General features: G+C 40.5%; 2 protein-coding genes across 4 annotated transcripts in view; both read left to right on the forward strand.

Moving 5' to 3' along the window:
- LOC116058579 (gastrula zinc finger protein XlCGF57.1-like) overlaps window positions 1–11526 on the forward strand; it is a 20259-nt gene extending 8733 nt beyond the window's left edge. Inside the window, exon 2 of one of the 2 annotated variants that reach the window (XM_031311464.2) lies at window positions 8975–11526. In XM_031311464.2, the coding sequence (XP_031167324.1) occupies window positions 8975–10581 (1607 nt within the window). In that variant the 3' untranslated portion in view covers window positions 10582–11526. The remainder of the gene's footprint in view (window positions 1–8974) is intronic. The other variant, XM_031311465.2, reaches the window with a different exon arrangement.
- The window catches only part of LOC116058583 (zinc finger protein OZF-like), a 228922-nt gene that overhangs the window by 104208 nt on the left and 99893 nt on the right, over window positions 1–24821 (forward strand). The gene's annotated exons all lie outside the window — the stretch shown is intronic.

Consider the following 24821-nt stretch of genomic DNA (forward strand, 5'->3'; position numbering starts at 1 on the left):
TTTCCTAATTTTTTCAATTTCCAAAGTGATTTTTTTTTATTCCACTTTTTAGTCAACTTTAGCATGGGTTCATAAACTTATGAGTGCCACTGTTTATGTATGCATGCAACTATTGTCCCCCGCGAAGGCAATGTATGTGACTGGTCCGAACATGCCAACCGTAGTAAGTCTACAAGACCCGAGTCTTGTACAATGTTTACTGGTCTGCAGTTAGTTGCCACCCATTTCGCCAGCGCTTCAGTTAATTTTTTTGATTTGGTTTCATCCACAGGTCTGTGGTGACTTGCACTCTCCAAAATAGTGCTTTGCCTGAGTCCGCTAGGATCAACCTGATTAGCTGTACTAGCTGCATGCTTAGCTCGTAGATGGTGGCTTAAACTTGAAGTGCTTCGGTGATATTTTAGTTCCATTTCACACAAGTCGCATATTGCTTTTGACTTGTCGACGGAACCTGGAAGTGTTTTAAAGTAAAACACACCATTTTTAGAACTGTGTTGTGCGTCTCCATTGCTGCAGCAGGAGGTAGATTGTGTCTGTGTCAGCTTGACAACAAGTAAAGGTGCCTCAAAGGGTCAAAATAGTAGCAACCAAAGATTCTAGAGCATAGCGATTTTTCGTTGCAAAGATCATTTTGTAACAGCACCACTGTGTAAAATAAAGAATCTTTGGTGCACGCGATTAACGTGATGAAAGCAATTATAATGCGTTATGCTCTGTCTTTAATCTCATCGCGTTAATGCTGACAGCCCCAACAATTACAGTAATTCCCTCAAGAGCAAGCATTAGCAGTAGCTATTGCGACAGTGGCGAGGAAAAACTCCCTTTCAGGAAGAAACCTCGGCAGACCCAGACTCTTGGTAGGCGGTGTCTGACGGTGCCGGTTGGGGGTGTGATGAACAGTGGCAATAATAGTCACAAAGACAATGTAACAGTGACTACAATGGTAGTTCATATCATAGTAGGGCACAGCAGGGCGTAATGTGGCACAACAGAGCATGGGTGCATGCGGCAGGACGCAGCCGGACACTGCAGGGAATCGCAGAGCGTAGCAGGGTGTAGCAGGTCCATAGCAACAGCTGCACCCAAGACCCACGTCTTGGTGCCACCCTAATCCAAGGCAATATTCTGGGTGAAGAAGAAACATAAGGACTCTGGGGAGTAAACTCCCCAGAGCTAGGTTAGTAACAAGCATTTCTGGGAGAAGGATGCACACAAAGGAACTAAATGTAGAGAGAGTTGAGAGAGCAGCTCATTGTGTCATAGGAAGGAAGGAACTTCCCCAGCAGTCTAGAATTATAATAACATAACTAAGAGAGGCAGGCTGAAGAGAGGAGCCTGATCGGGCTAGAACTCTTCCCTGCCGGATCGGCCTGTATGGCCTGCCTCCCTCTACTCTCACTATTTTATTGATTATATGATAGGTAGATCTGATGACTATGAGGAGAAGCAGATAGAAGCAGGGGTGCTGTGTCTGCAGCTGTACACCCTGCCCCGCCGGTCTAGGCGTACGCTGCAACTCCTCACTCCCTAACTATAAGCTTTATCAAAGAGGAGGGTTTTCAGTTTATTCTTAAATGTGGTGACGGTGTCTGCCCCCCGAACCCAGATTGGGAGCTGGTTCCACAGCAGAGGAGCCTGGTAGCTGAAGGCTCTGGCTCCCATTCTACTTTTAGAGACTCTAGGAACCACTAATAGCTCTGAGTTCTGGGAGCGCAGTGCTGTAATGGGACAATAACGTACTAAGAGCTCTTCTAGATATGATGGTGCTTGACCATTTAGAGCAGGGGTATTCAACTTAAATTGCAAGAGGTCCAGTAAGTCTGCCCTTGCAGAGGTCCGAAGAATTCAACACCTACAAATATATACTATATACTAATAATACTACTAATAATACTAAAGGAATCAGTTTAGTCAACATTTTTAAACTCAAAGAGGTACACATGCACTGCATATGATGAAATAAAAAGTGCCATAAATCCTTTAGATCTAAATATTCCTTTCAGTCCATAAAAAATAACTCCTCCTCAAAAGGAAAACGAAATAACGTGCTCTTTTAGGCTGATCTGAGCTTAATAATCACTTAACCCTTGTGTTGTGACAACACAACAGAAAATATGTTTGGTTTTTTTTCAACTAAATTGCCCAAAAAATAACATGGATTTATTCAATTTTATATCATTTTAAAAAAAAAAAAAGGAAAAAAAAAGTTTCAATGGTTTCAAAACAGTCTCCTGACTAAACTTTGACAGATACCAGTCTGTGATTCACTCAACATCCTCTGATCTTAACTATTATGCAAAATAATTCATAATTTCTGCTTTTTTTTTAAACTCAAAAATTAGGTAAAATGTCATATTAACTAGGTTAATTGACCATGAATTAAAAGTGTTAAAAAAAAGTGACAACGTTTTTAGAAAGCGTCAAAAGCATTGAAAAAGAGCGACAAAAATAGATCATTTTCAATTTAGACCCGGAAGGTTCATGGTTGATGGGAAGACAACATAAGGGTTAAAGATAGAAGTACAAGCTTCCTAGCTAAAAAAAAAAAAAAAAAAAGCAAAAACACAGTACCTATATTTAACAAGCATAAGATGAATGGAAAAACAAACCCACATGCCCCCTGTTGCACTGTGGGAGAGTGAGACAGGACTCCTATAGATCGCTGTTATTGAGCTTTGGGCACATTGCTTTTCAGTGTCCTGACCTCAGATTAGAGCTGGGCAATATATCAATATTATATCAATATCGTGATGTGAGACTAGATATCATCTTAGATTTTGGATATTGTAATATTGCAATATGACATAAGTGTTGTCTTTTGGCTGGTTTTAAAGGCTGAATTACAGTAAAGTGATGTCATTTTCTGAACTTAGCAGACTGTTCTAGCTGTTCTGTTATTTGCCTTTACCCACTTAGTCATTATATCCACGTTACTGACGATTATTTATCAAAAATCTCATTGTGTAAATATTTTGTGAAAGCACCAATAGTCAACACTACAATATCGTTGCGGTATCGATATCGAGGTATTTGGTCAAAAATATCATGATGTTTGATTTTCTCCATATCGCCCAGCCCTACCTCAGACTGCTGTGGCTAAGTTTTCTCCAAGTGTCTGTGTCTAGTTTCACAGTGGCGTTTAACAATTCCACTTTTGACAATCACAACAGACTCCGTGCAAATGAGGCACACCAGCCTCGTAGAACTCATAGCAGGAAGATTAAACGCATATTTTTTGTCCGCTCATCTCTGAAGACTGGGTTTTCACTGTCAACCTTTCTTTATTTTGGTAATGCCATGTTCTATCGTTTTGCGTACCTATGTACCTTCGGTCAGCTCGCGTCTCTCCCGCGTGTTTTTGCAACCTAGCAACGGCAACAAACAGTCGCAGGCTGTCACAGGACCCATACAGCTCTACGGAGCTGGCCTCGTTCTGCCTGTTGAAAATTCCTTTTTTTTGACAAAATAAATACCCATATCATTTACATATATTTCCCAGTTGCGTCAAAAGGCTTCGCGGTCCGGATGGAAGCCTCCTGCGGTCCGGTTTTGAACCGGAGTCCGCCAGTTGGTGACCCCTGATTTAGAGCTTTGTAGGTCAGGAGAAGGATTTTAAATTCAATCCTGGATTTCACAGGAAGCCAATGCAGAGAAGCTAGTACAGGAGAAATATGGTCTCTTTTCTCAGTTCTTGTCAGAACACGTGCTGCAGCATTCTGGATCAGCTGGAGAGTCTTAAGGGACTTATTTGAGCAACCTGATAGTAAGGAGTTACAGTAGTCTAGCCTGGAAGTAACGAATGCATGTACTAGTTTTTTAGCATCGTTTTGAGATAGGATGTTCCTAATCTTGGCAATGTTACAAAGATGGAAAAAGGTTGTTCTTGCGGATTGTTTGGGATGGGCGTTAAAGGATATATCCTGATCAAAAATAACTCCTAGATTTCTGACAGTAGTGCTGGAGGCCAGGGCCATACCATCTAAGGTAGCTATATCTTTAGATAATGAGGTCCGGAGGTGCCTGGGTCCCAGCACTATAACTTCAGTTTTGTTTGAGTTTAACATCAGAAAATTGTAGGTCATCCAGGATTTTATATCTTTAATGCATGCTTGAAGTTTAGCTGACCGCTTTCGTCTGGCTTAATTGACAGATATAATTGGGTGTCGGCTGCGTAACAGTAAAAGTTAATTGAGTGTTTCCTAATAATATTGCCTAAAGGAAGCATATATATAAGGAGAATAGAATTGGTCCAAGCACCGAGCCTTGAGGAACTCCATGGCTAACTTTAGCGTACTTGGAGGGTTTATCGTTAATATTAACAAATTGGGATCACTCAGAGAAATAGGACTTAAACCAGCTTAGTGCGATTCCTTTAATGCCAACTAAATGTTCCAGTCTCTGTAAGAGGATGGTATGGTCAATAGTGTCGAATGCAGCACTAAGATCTAATAAGACAAGTATGGAGACAAGTCCTTTGTCAGCAGCAGTTAGGTCGTTAGTAATTTTCACCAGTGCCGTCTCTGTGCTATTATGCATTCTAAATCCTGACTGAAAGTCTTCAAATAGAGTATTTCTATGTAGAAAGTCACACAATTGATTAGTGACTACCTTCTCAAGGATCTTGGAGAGAAAGGGGAGGTTAGATACAGGTCTATAGTTGGCTAAGACCTCAGGGTCGAGGGTGGGTTTTTTCAGAATAGGTTTTATCACAGCTACTTTAAATGACTGTGGTACATGACCTGTTAATAAAGACATGTTGATCGTATCTAGTAATGTGGTGTTAACCACGGATAGTGCTTCTTTAAGTAGCCTCGTTGGAATGGGGTCTAAGAGACAGATAGTTGGCTTAGCTGAAGAGACCCTTAACATTAATTGTTGGAGGTATATAGGATAAAAGCTGTCTAGGTATGTGTCAGGTCTTATCGGTCTCTCCAGCCCTCCTGTGCCCAATGGTGAGCTGTTAGAAGCTGTGGGCAAAAGGTGATGAATTTTATTTCTAATTGTTATAATTTTATCATTAAAGAAGGTCATAAAGTCATCACTACTCAGAGCTATAGGAATAGATGGCTCAACAGAGCTGTGACTCTCTGTCAGCCTGGCTACAGTGCTGAAAAGAAACCTTGGGTTGTTCTTATTTTCTTCTATTAGTTTTGAGTAATAGTCTGATCTGGCATTTCTGAGGGTCCTCCTATAATTTTTCAGACTATCTTGCCAATCTACACGAGATTCTTCCAGTTTGGAGGAACGCCATTTACTTTCAAGTTTTCATGAGATTTGTTTTAATTTACGAGTTTGGGAGTTATACCAAGGTGCTAGTTTCCTTCTTCTTCTTCTTCATCTTCTTTTTGATAGGAGCAACCGAGTCTAAAGTAGTGCGTAGGCAGGCCGTAGCAGCATCTACAAAATTATCAATTTGGGAGGGACTAAAGCCAACATAAACTGAGCCACAGCCGACCCATAATAATCAATGAAATACAATAACTGTTGTTTAGTTATCATTGGCTGTCTTCTATCCTATATTCAAGAGATTATGGAGAAAAAAACTCAAGTTGCTCTTCACTTCAGCTTTGGACAAGAGAATGGACAGTCTGTTAAATATATAGGGGATTTCTAGTTTGTCTCCCATTATTATGAATTATTTCTACAGGTAACGTTAAATATAATACACGGTAAGTAAGGCATAGACATTTCTCTATTCTTAGCTAAGGTGGAAACATTAACGCCGCAGTACCATTGCACTTTACATTAGCCTAGCAGCTAGCGGAGTTTCCTTCTGCTTATTGCTTTATTCCGATAAACAACGTGGTTGAATTTGAGCCTCCATGCACGTCTTTGTAGTCTTAAACAGAGCTGATACAGCTGATATTAGGCCTGTCACGATAACAAATATTGTTGTTCTGAGACCATTTTCATCTAATATAACGATAATGGCATAATAATGCAGGTACACCTTTTCAAAAAAAAAACTTTTCATGGCGATGGCTTGCTTGGAGGGATGGGAGCGCTTGGCCCACTCGACTCCTGCAGCAATGGCTTCAGCGATGGCCTTCAGCTCCTGGTTATGTCTCCACCTGTACCTTCCTTCTCCCAATGCCTTTGAGATGAGAAATCTGCTGTGGCTCTGCCTTCCACAGCTCTGCCCATGTCACCTTCCTCTCGATCGTGTTCTCCCATCGTATCCAGGCACCCTGTTGCCTCATTCCCACTGTCCTGCAGGTTCTCTCCTCCTGGACAACTGCTCTTACCTCCTCCTGGACTAGGCGGCAATTTTGTCATTCAATTTGAATATGTATTTTACAATTGACAATTCAATATGCAAAGTTTCAATGCAATCCTCAATTCAGTTACAATTATTTTGCGTAAAAATTTGAATGCAAGCACAATCAATTGCATTTCATATTGCCATGGTTTTTTGGTCTCTATATTCAATTGGCAATTAAATGTGCCAGCGAAACAGCGCCCCCCAGTTTTATTCAGTTGGCAATGTCAGACGTCTCATCAAGGCGGGGCTTAAGTTAGGACATCACTTCCTAGTTTACTGACTGACAGTCCCGGGCTTCCACTTCACTCAAATCCAGTCAAGGCCACTTCTGTTCTCCTTGTTCGGTAAGTTTAACGTTATACCTTTCGATAAGGTCCATACTGTCTGTTCAGCCTAGAATTTTGTGTTTATCTACATGAGGCATTACATTTAGCATTACCCTGGGTTAGTAGCTTGCTAACAATCGAGGGTAACAAAAGCAAAGTAACTTTGCTAAAGTTAGCCATGTTTACTGCTAGTTGCTCACTAATTTACAACGCTAGTGACAACAGCTAAGGCAGAAAAATGTCTGAGGTAAACACACAAGCATTTCAACCCCTGATCAACCTAACACCAGTCAAGGAAGCGTCAATGGGAAGCCTTTACCAACTGTAACGTTATATTCTCTCGTTCTATAGCCTGTCAAAGACCAAGTGAAATTGTAATCCCATATCATGTAAATAAACACAAACTACCAACAACGGTCTCACTGCAATAATTTACTGATAAGGTCTAAAGTCTATGCTGAACAGACAGTATGGACGTTATCTAAGGTATAACGGTAAACTTACCGGACACTGAGAACAGAAGTGGCCTTGACTGGCGTTGATGACTGGATTTGAGTGAAGTGGAAGCGCTGGCACATTGAATTGCCAATTGAAGAGACCAAAAAACCATGGCAATATGAAATGCAAGTGATTGCGCTTTCATTCAAAAGTTAATGCAAAATAATTTAAACTGAATTGAGGATTGCAGGCTGTAGATATTATAGTTCTGATACTAAGTCAGTTAAAATCACTTTAATATATGCACATAAAAACCATTTACCGACCATTCCTTCAATCGTTGATTAACAATCGCCAATCGGCACACAAAGCAAAATGGAACTGCAGTTTGCTCTTAAGGATGGCAGGAAACAATCACCACAAACTCCTGGCCAGTTCAGGGCTTGTTTTTTTGGTTTTTTTACCTTCATAGTGTTTAAAACTTTTTGTGGCAGCGGTAAAGGCAAAGATGTTTCCTGGTAAGTGAAAAGCAGACTGACATGAATGATCAGCGGTAACCTAATTGTCCACCATAGGGTGACGTTGGGTTGCTTTTCTCCAAAAAGGAATCATTCACAAATTTGTGTCGCAGGCATTCACAATAAATGGAAAGACCTGCGTTTTCGCCCGATTGTCTGACAAGTGACTCAGTATTTGTAAATAAATGCTTATCCAGCATTGGCAACATGCTGCTATTCTCCCCATGAGTGGTGCATCTTGTCTAGCAGCTCCTCCAAGTTTAACACGCACCAGCTAGCAGGGCCGCTTCTAGCCATAAAAAGGTCCAACTTCTTCTTAAAGGAACACGCCGACTTATTGGGACTTTAGCTTATTCAACATAACCCCCAGAGTTAGATAAGTCCATACATACCCTTCTCATCTCCGTGCGTGGTGTAACGCTGTCTGACAGCTCCACCGGTAGCTTAGCCTAGCACAGATCATGCAGGTGAATGGTTCCAGTAACCCTATTGCTCCGAATTGTGACAAAAGTGACAAAATAACGCCACCATGTTCCTATTTACATGTTGTGATTTGTAGAGTCACAGCGTGTACAAAAAACAACGTAACATGAGACATAGCCATCTTCTAACCGTAAACGGAACATGTTGCCGTTATTTTGTCACTTATTCGGAGCAGTAAGATTACTGGAACCATTCACCTGCATGTTATGTGCTGGCCTGATGCCACTGGAACCGTCAGACAGCCTTACAACACGCACGGAGATGAGAAGGGTATGTATCGACTTGTCTAACTCTGGGGGTTACGGTGAATAAACTAAATTCCCAATAAGTCGACGTGTTCCTATAAGGACAATACTGTTGTTGCCAACTTGGCCTTTGGTTGTGGTGTGACTGATTTACCTCTAGTCTCTAATCTTTTCAAATGAAGGTTGATCATATAATCATTTTCAAAACATTCAAGACTGTTACTGTTATTTCTCTTTCAAAAGGCAGCAATATATAACAAATTATAATCTACAGTGTTCATGTGATTTCATACATTAGCAGTGAAATGATTAATGCGTAACAATCATGAAACCATGATTATTTTGCAGACCATAATCATACCAACAGAGTCTATAATTGTTGCATCCCTAGAAACATCAGAACTGGACAATCCTCATTCTTCTTTTGAGCTACCAGTGTGACAGCATTTTGTCATCCTGTGAGTTATGTAAAACAATTGTTAAAGCTGGTTGGCTCTGACTGGACTTCATGGTGCATTCAGCTGACCCTCTGTAATTCATATTGCATTGCCCCCTTGTTATTGTGAGTGTCATTGCTAGAAAAAAAATCTTTAAATCAAAGATTGAATTTAAAATCCTGACAGCCCTATTATGAAAGTGAATAGAGCTACTCATCAAAGTATTGTTAAGATTCACATTAATAGCTGTCAGTTTGTGTTTCAACTTTACCTTCAGATGTCCAGAAAGTGATTGTTGGTGAAGAACATCAGCAGGAGTGGAGCTCCAGTCTGGACCAGGAGGACACAAAGCCCCCACACATTAAAGAGGAACAGGAGGAACTCCGGATCAGTCAGGATGAAGAGCAGCTTCAAGGGCTGGAGAAGGCTGATATCACCAAGTTCACATTCACTCTGGTCCCTGTGAAGAGTGAAGATGATGAAGAGAAACCTCAGTTCTCACAGCTTCATCAAAGACAAACGGAAGAGATAAAAACAGAAACTGGTGGAGAGGACTGTGGAGGACCAGAACCAGCCATGAAATCAGATCCAGATACAAATTTACAACCAGCTACTGATGACCAGACTGGAGACTCTTCTAAACCTGAGACTGATGCCAGTGTTGATTGGAAGGAGACCAGAGAACCTCAGTCAGGTTTAAACTCTATGAAAAATAATGAAGTCCCTATCAGTGATTTGAGATTTAGTCTGAAGAGACACATGATAGCTCATACAAGAGAGAAACCATTTAGCTGCTCTGTCTGTCAGAAAACTTTTACACGGAATGGAAGTTTAAAGACACACATGAGTAGCCACACAGGAGAGAAACCATTTAGCTGCTCAGTCTGTAAGAAAACTTTTACAGTGAAGGAAAGTTTAAATAGACACATGAGATGTCATACAGGAGAGAAACCATTTGGCTGCTCAGTTTGTAAGAAAACTTTTACAGAGAGTGGAAATTTAAAGGCACACATGAGAATCCACACAGGAGAGAGGCCATTTATCTGCTCAGTCTGTAAGAACGATTTTAGAGACAGGGGAAGTTTAAAGAGCCACATGAGAATCCACACAGGAGAGAAACCATTTAGCTGCTCAGTCTGTAGGAAAGCTTTTACAGTGAGTGGAAATGTACAGAAACACATGCGAATCCACACAGGAGAGAAACCATTTAGCTGCTCGATCTGTAAGAAAGCGTTTAATGGGAGTGCAGATCTACAGAGACACACGAAAACCCACACAGGAGAGAAATCATTTGCCTGCTCTGTCTGCAAGAAAACATTCATAGAGAGTTGGCATTTAAAGAAACACATGAGAATCCACACAGGAGAGAAACCATTCAGCTGCTCCATCTGTAAGAAAGCTTTTATAGATAGTGGACAGCTGAAGAAACACATGAGAATCCACACAGGAGAGAAACCATTTAGCTGCTCAGTGTGTAAGAAAGCGTTTAATGAGAGTGCACATTTACAGAGACACATGAAAATCCACACAGGAGAAAAACCATTTGGCTGCTCTGTCTGCAAGAAAACCTTCATAGAGAGTTCACATTTAAAGAACCACATGAGAATCCACACAGGCGAGAAACCATTTAGCTGCTCAGTCTGTAAGAAAGCTTTTATAGAGAGTGGACAGCTGAAGAGACACATGAAAATCCACACAGGAGAGAAACCATTTAGCTGCTCAGTCTGTAAGAAAGCGTTTAATGAGAGTGCACATTTACAGAGACACATGAAAATCCACACAGGAGAGAAACCATTTGGCTGCTCTATCTGCAAGAAAACTTTCATAGAGATTGGACATTTAAGGAAACACATGAGAATCCACGTATTTTAAGACGTGTTGCGTGGAGATCCAGTCTGGAAGGAGAGGAAATTAATGAATTCTCTAAAAGTATTATGCGATGTAACCCCCCCTAAAAAGTCTAAAATCCAATAATTAGAATTTAAGGTTTTAAAATGACGTATCTTAAATGAAGTTTTAAAAAATGTTTTTACTGTTTAGATCCGTGGAACTCTAAATATGAACTTGTTCATGTTTGCAAATTAACTGGACTTATTAGGAAATTGCATACAATGCTAGCCCTCTCATACATGGCAGCCGTTCTGTAGTCACAAGGAACAGCCACCTAACTCAGTCTCCCAGCAGACTCCCCAGTCTTCACTCCTAAGTTTGAAGGACTGTGACATCCCTGTTAAGGTTGGATACCGAACTCTGTACTTTTTTGGGTACTGACCAAATCACGTCGGTACTACCGAGGACAGATTTCCGTTAAATTAAACTGTGCCACATTTCCTTTCCTGAGAGCGCGTAATTGCAAGGTTATATGTCTTCTCTGCATGTTGACAGAGAGCGGAGCTCAGTTGCAGTACAGACGGAGCAAACTCAAGCAAACTACATCATGTCTGCGTTTTTGTTCAAGTCAAAGTGACTCACGCCAATTAAGCGATTGCAAGTGTGGTTATACTTTTCAAAACTTCACACAGACACTGTTTGCTGCAATATAATATAATGTCGAGCCGAAAGTGGCCGTGGTGCTGTTAACGTTGCACTTTCTCTGAGACAGGCAGCGCCAACAGTAGTTTCTATGCCCTGGTGAGTGACTGACAACATGGAGGTTTTAGGGCAAGCAACAATAAAGAGCAATTAAAACGGTCATGAAAAGAAAATAGGCTATGATTTGAATAATGTACAAAAATACAAGTAACAGTGCAGTTTAAGGTGAGACACTACAGGTGAATAGGGTCAAATTTTAAAATAATAGATATCTCCATGAAACTTCCTCAGTTGAGTATATGAAAAAAAATGTAAAGGTTTTTGAAATTTGTATGTTTAATTATGCATTATCTCATTAAATATGCGCAATTTTGCATGTATTTTCAGTAGATAGTTCTGAACATATGATAAAGCCTGGTGCAAAATTATTTTTTCATTTTGTTTACATACAAGATGAAAACAAAATTTCAGAGGGATTTCAGGATATCTGCTTTCATTACCTAGGAAATCAAAATATACTTTCCATAGCCTTAAAAAATCGATTTTCGCCATATTTTTGGATTAAAATGACACATAAATCAGGCCAGGAATGATGTATTAACAAATCCCTCTGAAGATATCTTCAGAATACTGCTAAGTGTATAACTGGAAAGTTTGGTGTACATAGGTGCTACATAGGCTGAGATGTTTATACTGGAAAATGACAAAAAACTAATTTTGAGAAAACGGCACGAATTTTTTTCTCACGGCCGCACGCCGGAGATCCGGCACGGGGCCGGAATACTTTAAGCCCTGAACTGTTTGATCGAACACATTTCTTCAGCCCTCTTTTGAACAGTGCCATATGCATGTATATATTTTATAGTTCTTTTATGTTCATTTTGGTGGTGGTGGATATGAACTTATCCGTGTACTACTTAGGTCTGCAATAAAAATTTGTATACACACTGCATGGTGTGTTGTATATCTGTTTCAGTTATCACTGTTTTGAATGTCATTGATGTTCACAAACACTCTTTGTTAACAAAAATCTGTCTTAATTGCCCAATAAAGTAAACATAATGGGCAAAAACAAAATGTATTTGATTTAAGATTGTAGCACTAAAGGACAGTTTCTGCCTGTTATAGAAAACTAGTTTCTGATGAACTTCTGTTGCCATTTTACTTTTTTTAAATGCTACTTTTAAAAAAAAAGTATATTAGAGAACCATTATCAACTAATAGAACCATAACTTAAATCAGAATCAGCATTATTGGCCAGCTGTGCGCAAACAAACAAGGAATTTGACTCCGGTTAATCTTTGCTCTCAAAGTACAACACTCACTTAACATAAGAATAAAAACAGGACGTTATTCTGTGTACTGTTAAGTATATAAAAAGGCACTCAAATGTATAAAACTCAACAAAGAACCACAAAACAAGAAAAAAAAATACAGCTTATCATCTTTTCAAAGAGGCACAAGAACCTCTCTGTCTTGGCCTCGCGCTCCTCGTGGCGCCTCTGCTCTTTCTTGGACTCCTGAGTGAGGAAATCCAGGATGGGACCATGTCATGTGGAAATGAAGTTTCTATATATATATATGAGAGAGAGCATTACAATAAGAACATGTTAACATTCTGCTATTCTGAAATTCCAGACCACAAAATGTACTGCATTACATACCATGAGGATTGGCGTGGGATCCTCATAAAAGGATGCCCCCACCACAGGAGGGTCGAGTGAGGGCCTGGCACCCAACACCTTATGCATATCTTCATAAAATTGCCAGGTTGCAGCGGTCACTTCCCACATGTCTGTACCTGACCCTGTTTTGGGAGTTTTTAGTTCCTGGAAGGACGCACAACACACACAAAAATAATGCCTGTGTGATACACCCTTATGTGATAACAATAAAATAGCGTTTAGTAGAATTTCAATTTTTATTGTGTAAAACAATATTAATGTAGGGGGGGAAGCAAAGAAAGCGGAACCGAAGTGCGGGTGTCGTTGCACCACGTTGCCCAGGTGACGGACACCTCCCTCTTCTCTCAGACAGAGAGCGTTTCTCAATCTGTGTTCTTCTATTGACTTGTGTTCTTGTGTCCCTGTGAAACGTCATCTCGTGTTGCCAAAGTACTGTCCCAATACACGAGTTCGGATTTCACCAAGAACAGTTAAGATTCCCGGAAATGTTCTTGACACGCCCATTTTACCGAGGATGCATTGGTTGGTAACTTGTATGAACTTGGCAGCACCCGTATCCCAACATTCATTTTGGCATTCATTGAGGGTCAGGTTTCTGGTACATAGACGGACCAAAAATGGGACAATTTTAACAATTTTCGCCATCTTATTCATCACTAAATTCACTTCTGAGAATGTTTTAGGCGAGAAATGAACTGTTTAGATTTAGAATATAGGCAGTCTTGTGGAAATCTTTGCCGAATTGACAATTTGCTCCAAAGTTTTCGGAGTTGAGAAGCTCCATAAAGTTACGAAGTCAGCTTGTGCCTGCCGGGGCCGTTAGCTCATCACTCGGACAGTCACGCTCGGCGACCCCGCTGTAAGCCGGAGGTCTCTCGGACCGGTCTCGTAAATAAGATTTCGCCATTGACGGATCGTTTGTTTAAATATCATATCAACACATGTCCATCATAAGATTAACCGGAACCTGTGGTTAACTGCCTTTTCGGAGTTAAACTCCACAAGCACACACACACAGCCACAGCGCAGCAGGCAGAGTTGAGGGAGAGAGAGATACCCGTTTCTCATCGGGAGACTTGTTTAAATTATGACATAGGCTATACATTAGATTTAGTATTTAGTTCATATTTTTTTGATGTATTTGTTTTCTGAGTTTCAGTCTGTATGATAAATGAACAGTTGTACATAAAGTGGTAACATGCTGGCATGTTATGTAGACTAAAGGGGAGACACCAACCTTTATAATTTGAATTGCTAATTTCCATCTGTTGTCCCTGGGCATATACAGTGCACTACAATAATATAGAAATGATAATTCCACATAACACTAATAGGGACACCTAGGACACACCAGTGCATAGGCCTACTTCTTTTTTTAATTTAAACTGACTAAAACTAAAACACTCTTTAAAATAAGTAAGGGGTGTTTAAGCTAAACCATAAACAATAAAATTAAAGCTCAATAAGTTTTATTTTTCAATATTATTGCAATAGTTGTAGCATTATGAGGTTTTCTTATCCGGAGATTGTTTTAATACAAAGTGGTTATATTGTGGTTTTTATTTCTAGCTGTTATTTTGGAGCACTGCTGGTAGACTCTGTTGCGCAATAACAGGAAGAACGCATCGTCTCAAACTGTTAACAGCGTTTTCTGTGCTCGTGAACTTGCGGGTTCATTCTTCCAAGAACAACCAGCAAGAACGTTCTCCCCAAGAACACAAGTCCGTTCTTTGCATTCTTGAGATTGAGAAACACCCCGAGATTTGGAGACGAAGATGGTGGTTCGCTCTTTCACTCACTGACTCCGTGATTCTGTTTTCCAGGTTGGTACTCGGTGAAAAAAAATGACAAACAAACGGTTTCCTCCTGAAGTGTACATGGTGTATTGAAGCTGTGATGAGTTGGTTATGGAATTTTTGATATGTGAAACAGAGTTAAAGAGCCGCGTTTATAACTGCGGGAAACGAGTTTTGTAAACAATGGCGCTAGTGGCTAGTTAACAGGTGTGTATTGTGGCTGTATGTGTGATTCTGGGTGCTGGTGTCCTCACTCCCTGGTAATGCTTTATTTCGGGTTTTTAAGGTATCCTGACAGGCTAAAAATGATTATTAATGTTAAGAGGAGAGGGGTATGCTGTTTAAAACTTGAAGGGGAGTTCTTCTTGAAGTTATACAGAAGCAATTAGGTGTCTGGTCTGTGTTTAAAATGTATAAGTTGAACAGTTATCCCTGTGTGTATGATGATTCATGTTTTGACTTTATATATATATATATATATATATATATATATATATATATATATATATATATATATATATACAGTTGTGTTCAGAATAATAGCAGTATGTTTAAAAAAGTGAATAATGCTCAAAATCCTTAGAATAGCTTTTAATTCCATAATATCAATGCATTGGGAACACTGCACATTCAATTCCAAATCAAAACATGACCAAAATTGATCAAGTTTGTGTTATACCTTTACAGAAAGTGAAGAAAAAGGAATATTAGGCTGTTCAAAAAAATAGCAGTATTTGCATTTTTCTTTACAAACTCAAACATTTACTGTATAAACTGAAAAAATGTCTCAAGGGTTTGCTTGACTTTGAATCACTGCACTAATATTTGGTTGCATAACCATTATTTCTGAGAACTGCTTCAGATCTGTGTTGCATGGAGTCGACCAACTTCTGGCACCTGTGAACAGGTATTCCAGCTCAGGACGATTGAACTACATTCCACAATTCCTCTGCATTACTGGGTTTTGCCTCAGAAACAGCATTTTTGATGTCACCCCAGAAGTTTTCTATGGGATTGAGGTCTGGGGATTGGGCTGGACACTCCATAACATCAATCTTGTTCATCTGGAACCAAGACTTTGCTCGCCTAGGGACTGTTCGTTATTTAATTAAGGACCCGAGGAGTTTTGTGGCCTCTAACATAAAAATATGTGACCCTCCCCTCGTCAGTAATAATTTTCCTATGACCCTCCAAAACAATTTGAAAAAAAGGCATGACCCTCCCCTCGCGTGCAAGTTTGCACTTAGCAAAGAAATACAGATACCATTTGATTTTTACAGCCATGATATACAGGAGTTAACCTCTGCATTCTCATCTTACACATCACACTCCTCTGTTATGGTGTGTTGGCCATTTCAGTAGATTTACTCACTAACATTGTTGTGGAAACACAATAAGCATGGAAACTAAATGCACACTTCATGCATTACTGCATTACTTCAAATACTAAGTTACTCCTCTAGTAAACTAGTATTCATATGAAATAAAACTATAAAACATTGAGACCATTCAGCAAAGGACGCTGGGATATAACCAATTCAACACTGGTTGCTATGGACTTGTCACTATCGTCATTGTATATTTTAGCACATAGGTAAAGCTGCCGAAGTTGAACATTATATTCCAAAACACATATGTTTATTTTTAAAGTTTTTAAGTTACATTGTAACAACTTAACAATTCGCCCTTATGAAATCCAGTCGCGGCACAGCTGTTTTGGAACGCAATAGACAGACGCTTAAATTCAACTAAAATGTAACAGTGAACAATCAGTGTTGGACCTACAGTCTGTTGAGATGCCTCTCCAAACGCAGAAACCAAGCGCAGTCACACCATAAAACGTTAAGACAAGTTGAGAAAAAAGATCCGTATTTTGCCGTAATCCAATGACACAAAACAAAGTAAGCCACAGCGATCAGTAGATCCACAAAAAGGTAAATGATACGGTGTATCCAGCAAGGCCGATATGAGCGTCACATACGAGGCCTCTCCACTTCGCTGTTTAAACAAAGTGGAATAAACGTATAAAAGTCCAAATCTACACAAAACCCGCAATCAATTAGTAAACTGACATCACATTTATATACATGGCATTTAGGAAACCTTTATTGCAACGTTGGCACGGCAAGATGTCCAGACTAGTGCAACAGTAATTTTCGTTTTTTTGCGTCTGCTGCTCCCATCGTCAGCCAGGTAATAATTTTTTTTTACCAAAGCAGTATATGAAATCAGATGTATTACCTATCACCATTTAGTTGTTTTGTGTTATTTAAGATATTTATTTAATATCTGGTCATGCCAGATGTAATTATTCCACTAATTTTTTAAACAATGCAATTACCCGTTTGAGCCACCAAGGGGGCAGTGCTCCTCCTGCACCCCCAGCAAACTCCACGTATGGGGTCAGAACCATCTGCTAGGGGGCATAGACTGAGAGCTACATGGATAAATATGCACCAAACAAGCCACTTTGAAATTTTGCTCTTTTCATCAATAAAAAAGTTGGATGCCCCCCCCCCCCCCCACCCAGACTAAAAAATGTTGGATGACCCTCCCCTCAGCAGAAAATAAAAAGACATAACCCTCCCCTATTTTCCTCCGGTGGTCCATTCCATAAATACCGAACGGTCCCTTACTGGTGTGTTTTGGGTCATTGCCTTGTTGAAAGACCCATTTCAAAGGCATTTCCTCTTCAGCATAAGGCAACATGACCTCTTCAAGTATTTTGATGTATTGAAACTGATCCACGATCCCTGGTATGCGATAAATAGGCCCAACACCACAGTATGAGAAACATCCCCATAACATGATTTTTGCACCACCATGCTTTACTGTCTTCACAGTGTACTGTGGCTTGAATTCAGTGCATGGGGGTCGTTGGACAAACTGTCTGTGGCCCCTAGACCCAAAAAGAACAATTTTGCTCTCATCAGGCCACAGAATCTCTACATGTCTTTTTTTCAGCAATGGGACTTTGCGGGGTCTTCTGGTTGATAGATTTGCTTTACATAGCCTTCTTCTGATCGTAACAGTACTCACAGGTAACTTTAACTCTTCTTTGATTTTCCTGGAGCTGATCATTGGTTGAGACTTTGCCATTTTGGCTATTCTTCGATCCATTCGAATGGTAGTTGACCGTTTTTTCCCACATCGTTCAGGCTTTGGATGCCATTTCAAGGCATTTGAAATCATTATGGCTGAGCAGCCTATAATTTTCTGCACTTCTTTATATGTTTTCCCCTCTCCAATCAACTTTTTAATCAAAGTCCGCTGTTCCTCAGAGCAATGTCTGGAACGACCCATTTTGCTGAGTATTTCAGTGTGAAATGCACTATAACCAGCATGCACAACATTTGCTTCCTTCCTTCCTTAAATATGGGCCATAATTGACACCTGTTTCTTCACAGAATCAATCACCTCACTAACACAACACTGCTATTATTTTGAACATGCCCCTTTCAATTACAGATTTAATTACACAGAATAAGCAGCATGCATGTCTGTTGGTTTTCTATGACTCTACAACACTTAATAGTAAATTATTTGCCATGTGGAAATATCACTTCTACCAAAAAAATTGATTTATGAGGTTAGTGATGTTGGACTGCTATTATTTTGAACACAACTGTATATATAAATTAAAACATGATTTATCCTTTTGATATTATTGCACTTTAAAGAAAGAGCGATATTTATCAGAGGTGTGGACTCGAATCATGTGACTTGGACTCGAGTCAGACTCGAGTCATGAATTTGATGACTTCAGACTCGACTCGACAAAATGTACAAAGACTTGCAACTCGACTTGGACTTTAACATCAATGACTCGTGACTTCACTTGGACTTGCACCTTTTGACTCGAGAAGACTTGCTACTTCCCATGAAAACTGGGGAAGAAAATGTTCACACGGCCGCGCCGCTCTCAGTATATCTGCATCTGTGGAAAAAAAATGTGCACCACCTGTATGCATGCAGAGAGCACGCACGCTGCCTGCACGACATCCAATCACTGTAGTCCCACGTTGTTTTGATTCGACAGCATCTAAGCAGGCACATTGCAAGACAACCAATGAAGCACAAGCAACAACGCGCCAGTTGGCAAAATGATACCGAAGATAGTTTCGTTTGGCTATAAAAATTACGAGGTAGTCGACAAAAAAAGAGTTGCAGTTTGCAAAACATGCGGGTTACAAGATTACAGACGGAGCTGCCACAACGTCCAACTTTGTTCGACACCTGAAGTTGCACAAAGAAAGGTAAGTTTTGAACGAATGCTAAGCACCTTATCGGATGTATGTACCGTAACATACTAGCTGCTGCATATTTACTGTATCAACGAGACAGTAAACACACGTCTCCCTTGCTGGTTCATGCTTACAAAAATAGGGATTTTTGAACCCTGATTATATGAGGTACATGAGTGTAGCACACTCAGATGGAAAACCTCGCCAACATCATGTCAACGTCCGTTTTAAAGTAACGTTACCATAACACAGTCACAGTAGATCCACCATTAGCCTTCCCCAGTGCTTAATTTGTAAAGTGGGAGGTCCCGGAGCGCAGGGGGGGGGGTGGATCCGGCGACTCAAAACGGGGGTTGGAGGTAACGGAACCAAAACAAAAATTACACCTGCCTACGTATGCTTCTCTGACTCTGACTAAAAAAGCCTAAACAACGCTGTGTGTAGCTACATCAGGGCAATGCTTATTTTTATTTCAGAACGTGCACTGCATCGGTGCGAAATGTAAAAAAAAAAATAAAAAATACACTGGAACGATCGTTTTCAAAAGCAGCAACTATCCAACGGACAATTAAAACATAAAACCCACCGTGGTCTCCACATTCTTGATCGGCAAAAACGATTTTTGCTTGTTTGGGATCCGACTGGCCAGCGTATTTGAAAAAGTTAAGCAAACTTTGTTGTCTTTTTGACATTTTTATCCTCAACCAGCACAAGCGCTTGTGTCACTTCAAGTGCAGCGCCGAGCTGTTGAAGTGCCGATCCCCTCCCTCCGTCCCTCTCCCCCCTCTGTCTCCCCTCCCTCCGTCCCTCTCCTCCCTCTGTCTTACCCTGAAAATTCACCTCAAAACGCATTGAAAATGCAAACACAAGATTTTTGTGGAACTTCAATGGGGAATCAAGACTAACAAGACAGATAACAACATTGAACACTACACAAACAGTAATTTATTTTTTTCATTTAGCCGACTAATTTTTCATAGTGACACAGGAGGTGCCGGATCCAATAAAAAAGGTTCCGGATCCAACGTCGGAGGTGCCGGAACATGATCCGGCGTGTTCCGGCTCAAATTAAGCCCTGGCCTTCCCTTTTCATATCAGGTTGTATTCGCTATAACTACCGCCTCGCTATACATTATCCCGCTTATTACATGGCTACCTACCAAATAAATACTTTGACACAAAATATTGATTTAAAAAGGAGTTTATTGATTTAAAAACGATTGTATTGCTTCCGCTAAACCGAACTGCGTCCATAGCAACGCTCTGTTTTTCATGGCAACGGTCTGTTATCAAGAAATAACAGACCGCATTCTACATTGGAATTCAACCAAGCCATGTAATAAAATAAAATAATAACGATTACAGTAGTAATGTTCAGAGATGCAATAGATTATTATAGTGCAGTTCTTAACTAATGGGAATATTGTTTAGCTTATTTTTGGTTTAATTTGGTTTACTTTAGTTATTTAATTTATTCAATTATTTTGTTTTGCTATACTTTTCATGCCAACTTGCCATGGCCCCCCTAGCACCCCCTCGTGGCACCCAGGGGTCCCCGTCCCCACCACTGCTATAAAGCATATGACTTCAGTTTCTTGAGAGAAAGGGCTTTCTTATGACTTTTGAAGCAGTGAAAATATTCTTAATATTGCATACACTGAAACTGAAATGACTTGAAATGACTCGAAACGAAAATGGTAGGACTTTGGACTCGACTTGAGACTTGTTGGCTTTGACTTGTGACTCGACTCGGGACTTGCCTCATCTTTGACTCGACTTGACTCGGGACTCGAGGGCAAAGACTTGAGACTTACTTGTGACTTGCATAACAATGACTTTGTCCCACCTCTGATATTTATATTTGTAAAGACATGATTTCTGTGAGTGTGAAAGATGTTGCCCACTGATATGTGGAGAGTAGAGAAAACTGTATTAAAGTGTTTAAATTGAAATTAACAAATGGACACTGAAACTGAAACATGTTTACACTTGGGGAATGTTGTATTGTTTTATACCATGATTCGGGAAATTTGTAATAAAGAGACAGAGATTTGGAGACGAAGATGGCGGTTCGCTCTTTCACTCACTCCCCATAGAAAAAATGAAAAGCAACAATTGTACTTAAATTCTATTTTCACTTTAAACCAGAGGTTTTCATGTCATGTCAATGAAGACGTTGTTTGGTTTTTCAAGGAAACTCATTTAAACAAGGTAAGAAGTCTTATTGTGTTGTTTTAATGGTAGGGTTTGTTTTCCATGCTCATTTAAAGTTAGCGGAAGGAAGGGCAACTACTTTACAACTGCTTTTGTAATTTGCGTTAAGCTAACACTAGCTAGCTAGCTAGGTAACGTTTGCTAAACTAAGTTATTTCCATTCTTTACACATGCACAGTGAGATTCGTTTGTTGCCTCTGTGTGAAAAAATAATGGTAGTATGATAACGCTCGTATTTAAATCATGCTTAAAAAGTAGGAGAAGGCCTGTTCTGCTCTTTAGATGTGTTTTTGCCGAGGGCGGGGAGGTGTACACCTCACGACGGGAACACCGCGGCTACCGTAAATTAAGCTGTATGTGGAATACTATTCCTCCGTCGATATGTTTCCCCTAACAATACCTGAACTTGAACCACCTTATTGCTAATCATAGTTGTGTCGCTATGCATTTAAACAGGAGGGAAATACTATTTGACGGTGGAACAGACTTCGACAGAACAGCGGCTCGCACACGCCGTACACACAGAGCTGGCAGCAGAGCAAAGTGAGTCGAAGAAGGTAAAACTCGTCAACGTCGACATTTTGTTGCATTTGACAGCTTAAATGCATGTAACTTTAAGTGGCATAAACCTTTGGAGTAAAATACTAAAGAACAAATTACTAAAAAGTGTATTATTAGTTTGTGTATTAGTTTGACTGTGGTCACAGATGTTTGCCTGCCCGCCTTGTCTTTAATCCACCGCAGATATGTTTAACGTTACACAGCCACAGCTAGTGGTCTGTTTGTGCTAATCCGACAGCAATTTAACGTGTCGGCTTCATGTCTGATAAAATGCACCCTGGTCAATTTTCTTTTAAAAGTTGATGGGAAAAAAACGTCCAGAATTATAAACGGGAGTATATATATACGAATTAAAAACCCAAAATAGAGATGCAGCCGATAGCCTAATATATATTTTAACATACTAATGTAATATGTATTAGTAATAATGTAATGAAAATTGCTTTAGTTACATTTATAATATAGTGAATGGCAGTATGAAAGTGTCTCGTCACATCTCTAGTCAAAACAAATATCACAAAGTCACCCACCTTACTGTAAGTTCATTTGACCAGGCAAACTGTTAAATAGTAAGTAATTTCATGCAGTTTAAGTAACCTTTCAATTGATTTAAATGATTGCAGTCATTTTAAGAACATCAGTTTATTGTGTTTCATACTGTATAAACCTATTCACGTATTACAGCTTTTGAATAATTGCAAAGTATATCATATTTCTGGATAGTGTGATCAATTGTAGAGGTATATGGAGACAAGTAATGATACCTCTCACTAATGAACTAGTAAAATGAAATATCTATTGCTTTAAAAAGGCGTTGCTTTCCTGCTGAAGTAAATGACAAAAACATAACAGTTTATATAAACTGAATGCAAATGTACCATTCTGCATCATGTAAACTGTATTAAGTGGCAAATTGGTAAGGTGGGTCTACTTTTTTCTTTCCTAGTCTTCTGATGAATGTGGAAATGCAAAGACTGTGGTACATCAGTTTCACGAAGATCTGAGCTACTTAAACATTATAAGCTTGAACTGAGACATTATGGACGTCACCATTCCTATCACTGCATCTATTTCAGCTGTCCATGTACCTGCAAGACTTGGAATGCACTTTTGAGCCACTTGTCAAGATGTCATCAGCAATCCTCACAAACGGAACTTACCACATTTAAATGTCTTTTATGCAATTGCAATCAACGTTCAAATTTAAAAGACTATTTTCAACATATAGCGCAGCACCTGAAAAAACATGAAACAGTAGTTTGTGTGTTTCAGGGGTTTTCCTACAAAACAAATGTTTGTGGTTCGTTCCGAAATCAAAGAAGCAGAAATCATAAGGATTGTTCTGAAACTGACCTAAAGCCTGAAGTAGTTGAGAAAAATGGGTCAAGCATAAATCTTTCTGCTGAAAGTCATTGTAGCAGTATCCAGATTGATAGTGTTGGTACTTGAGCCCTTAGATGAATTAAGTACAGATGACTTGGGTGATTCCAGTTTTGATGTGCAGGATTTAAATGACTTGACATGTAATGTTGAGCTCAAAGTTGCCTCCCTTTTTGTTACAGGGGAGCGAGGAATAGTGGACCCAAACGCAGAGATGAAGCAGGAAGGCAGGAGAAGGTTGTGCTCAAAGATTTAATTAACAAAAAACGGCAGTACAGCGACTGGAAAACAAGGGTAAGGATACAAAATGGGGACAAGCTGACGGCACAAGGAAACAAACTGACAGGGCAAAGACACAAAACAATCTGACAAGAGCGAAAAGGGGACACAGAGGTTAAATACACGAGGTAATGAACAAATGGACAGGTGATACAACAGGTGAAACACATCAGGGCGGGGCAGGGTAATCAACAAAGGCGGGAAACAGAGAGTAAAACTAGACATGACAAGACAGAAAACAGACTATCAAAATAAAACAGGAAACAGGAACAACAGACAGAAAACATGACATCAGCTAAACGCAGAAACTTGACACAACACTAAACACCAGGGAGGACAGAGGACACAGGAATAACAGAACATACACAATTCAGAATAAACACAAGAACAGGAAACCTACAAAACAAGGCATAAATCTACAGAATAAAATATACAACAGCAAGGAACATACAGAAATAAGTAATACAGGCAACAGAAACAGGTAATCAAAATGTCCCAACCATCACAGAAATAAATAATACAGGCAACAGAAACAGGTAACAAATGTCCCAACCATCACAGAGCCCCCTCCTCAAGGGGCGGATACCAGACGTCCAAAAAAAAGTAAATCCCAGAGGACGTAGAGGAACTGAAGGGGAAAACAGTGAAGAAAGTTCAAAAAACAAAGAGAACCAGAAACCAAAAACAACCCAAGGAGGGCGGAGAAAGACCGGGGAAAAAAAAAAGGTCACTGAGGAGACAGGGAACAGAGAGTCACTGGGGCACAGGGAACAGAGAGTCACTGGGGCACAGGGAGGAAACATAGGGCCGAAGGGACCACTCGGGGAACAGAGCGGGGCCACTCGGGGGAAACAGAACGGGGCCACAGAGCGGGGCCACTCGGGGGAAACAGAGAGAGGCCCCGGGACAGGGAACAGGGAGACAGAACAAAGGCAAAGTCCTTGGGGCGGTCTCAGGGGTGCCGGAGAACGGCACAGTCTCAGGGGCGGTCTCAGGGGCGCCGGAGACTGGCGAAGTCTCAGGGGCACCGGGGACCAGCAAAGTCTCAGGGGTGGTTATAGCCAGTTCAGGGGGGCTGGACACCAGCCGGGATTCAGGGGGGCGGATAGCCAGCCGGGGATTTGGGAGGCTATTAGCCAGCCGGGGATCAGGGAAGCTGCTAGTCATCTGGGGATAAGGAAGGCTGCTAGTCAGCCGGGGATCTGGAGGACTGCTAGGAAACTCGGGGACTCTAGGAAACTCGGGGACACTAGGAAGCTCGGGGACGCCAGGAAGCTCGGGGAAGCTGGGCAGTGCTGGGACACTGGGCAGCCCGGGGACACTAGGAAGCTCGGGGAAGCTGGCCAGTGCTGGGATACTGGGCAGCCCGGGGACACTAGGGAGCTCAGGGACACTAGGGAGCTCGGGGACACTAGGGAGCT

Source organism: Sander lucioperca, chromosome 24 (assembly GCF_008315115.2).
Source record: "Sander lucioperca isolate FBNREF2018 chromosome 24, SLUC_FBN_1.2, whole genome shotgun sequence".
NCBI classification, from domain to species: domain Eukaryota; kingdom Metazoa; phylum Chordata; class Actinopteri; order Perciformes; family Percidae; genus Sander; species Sander lucioperca.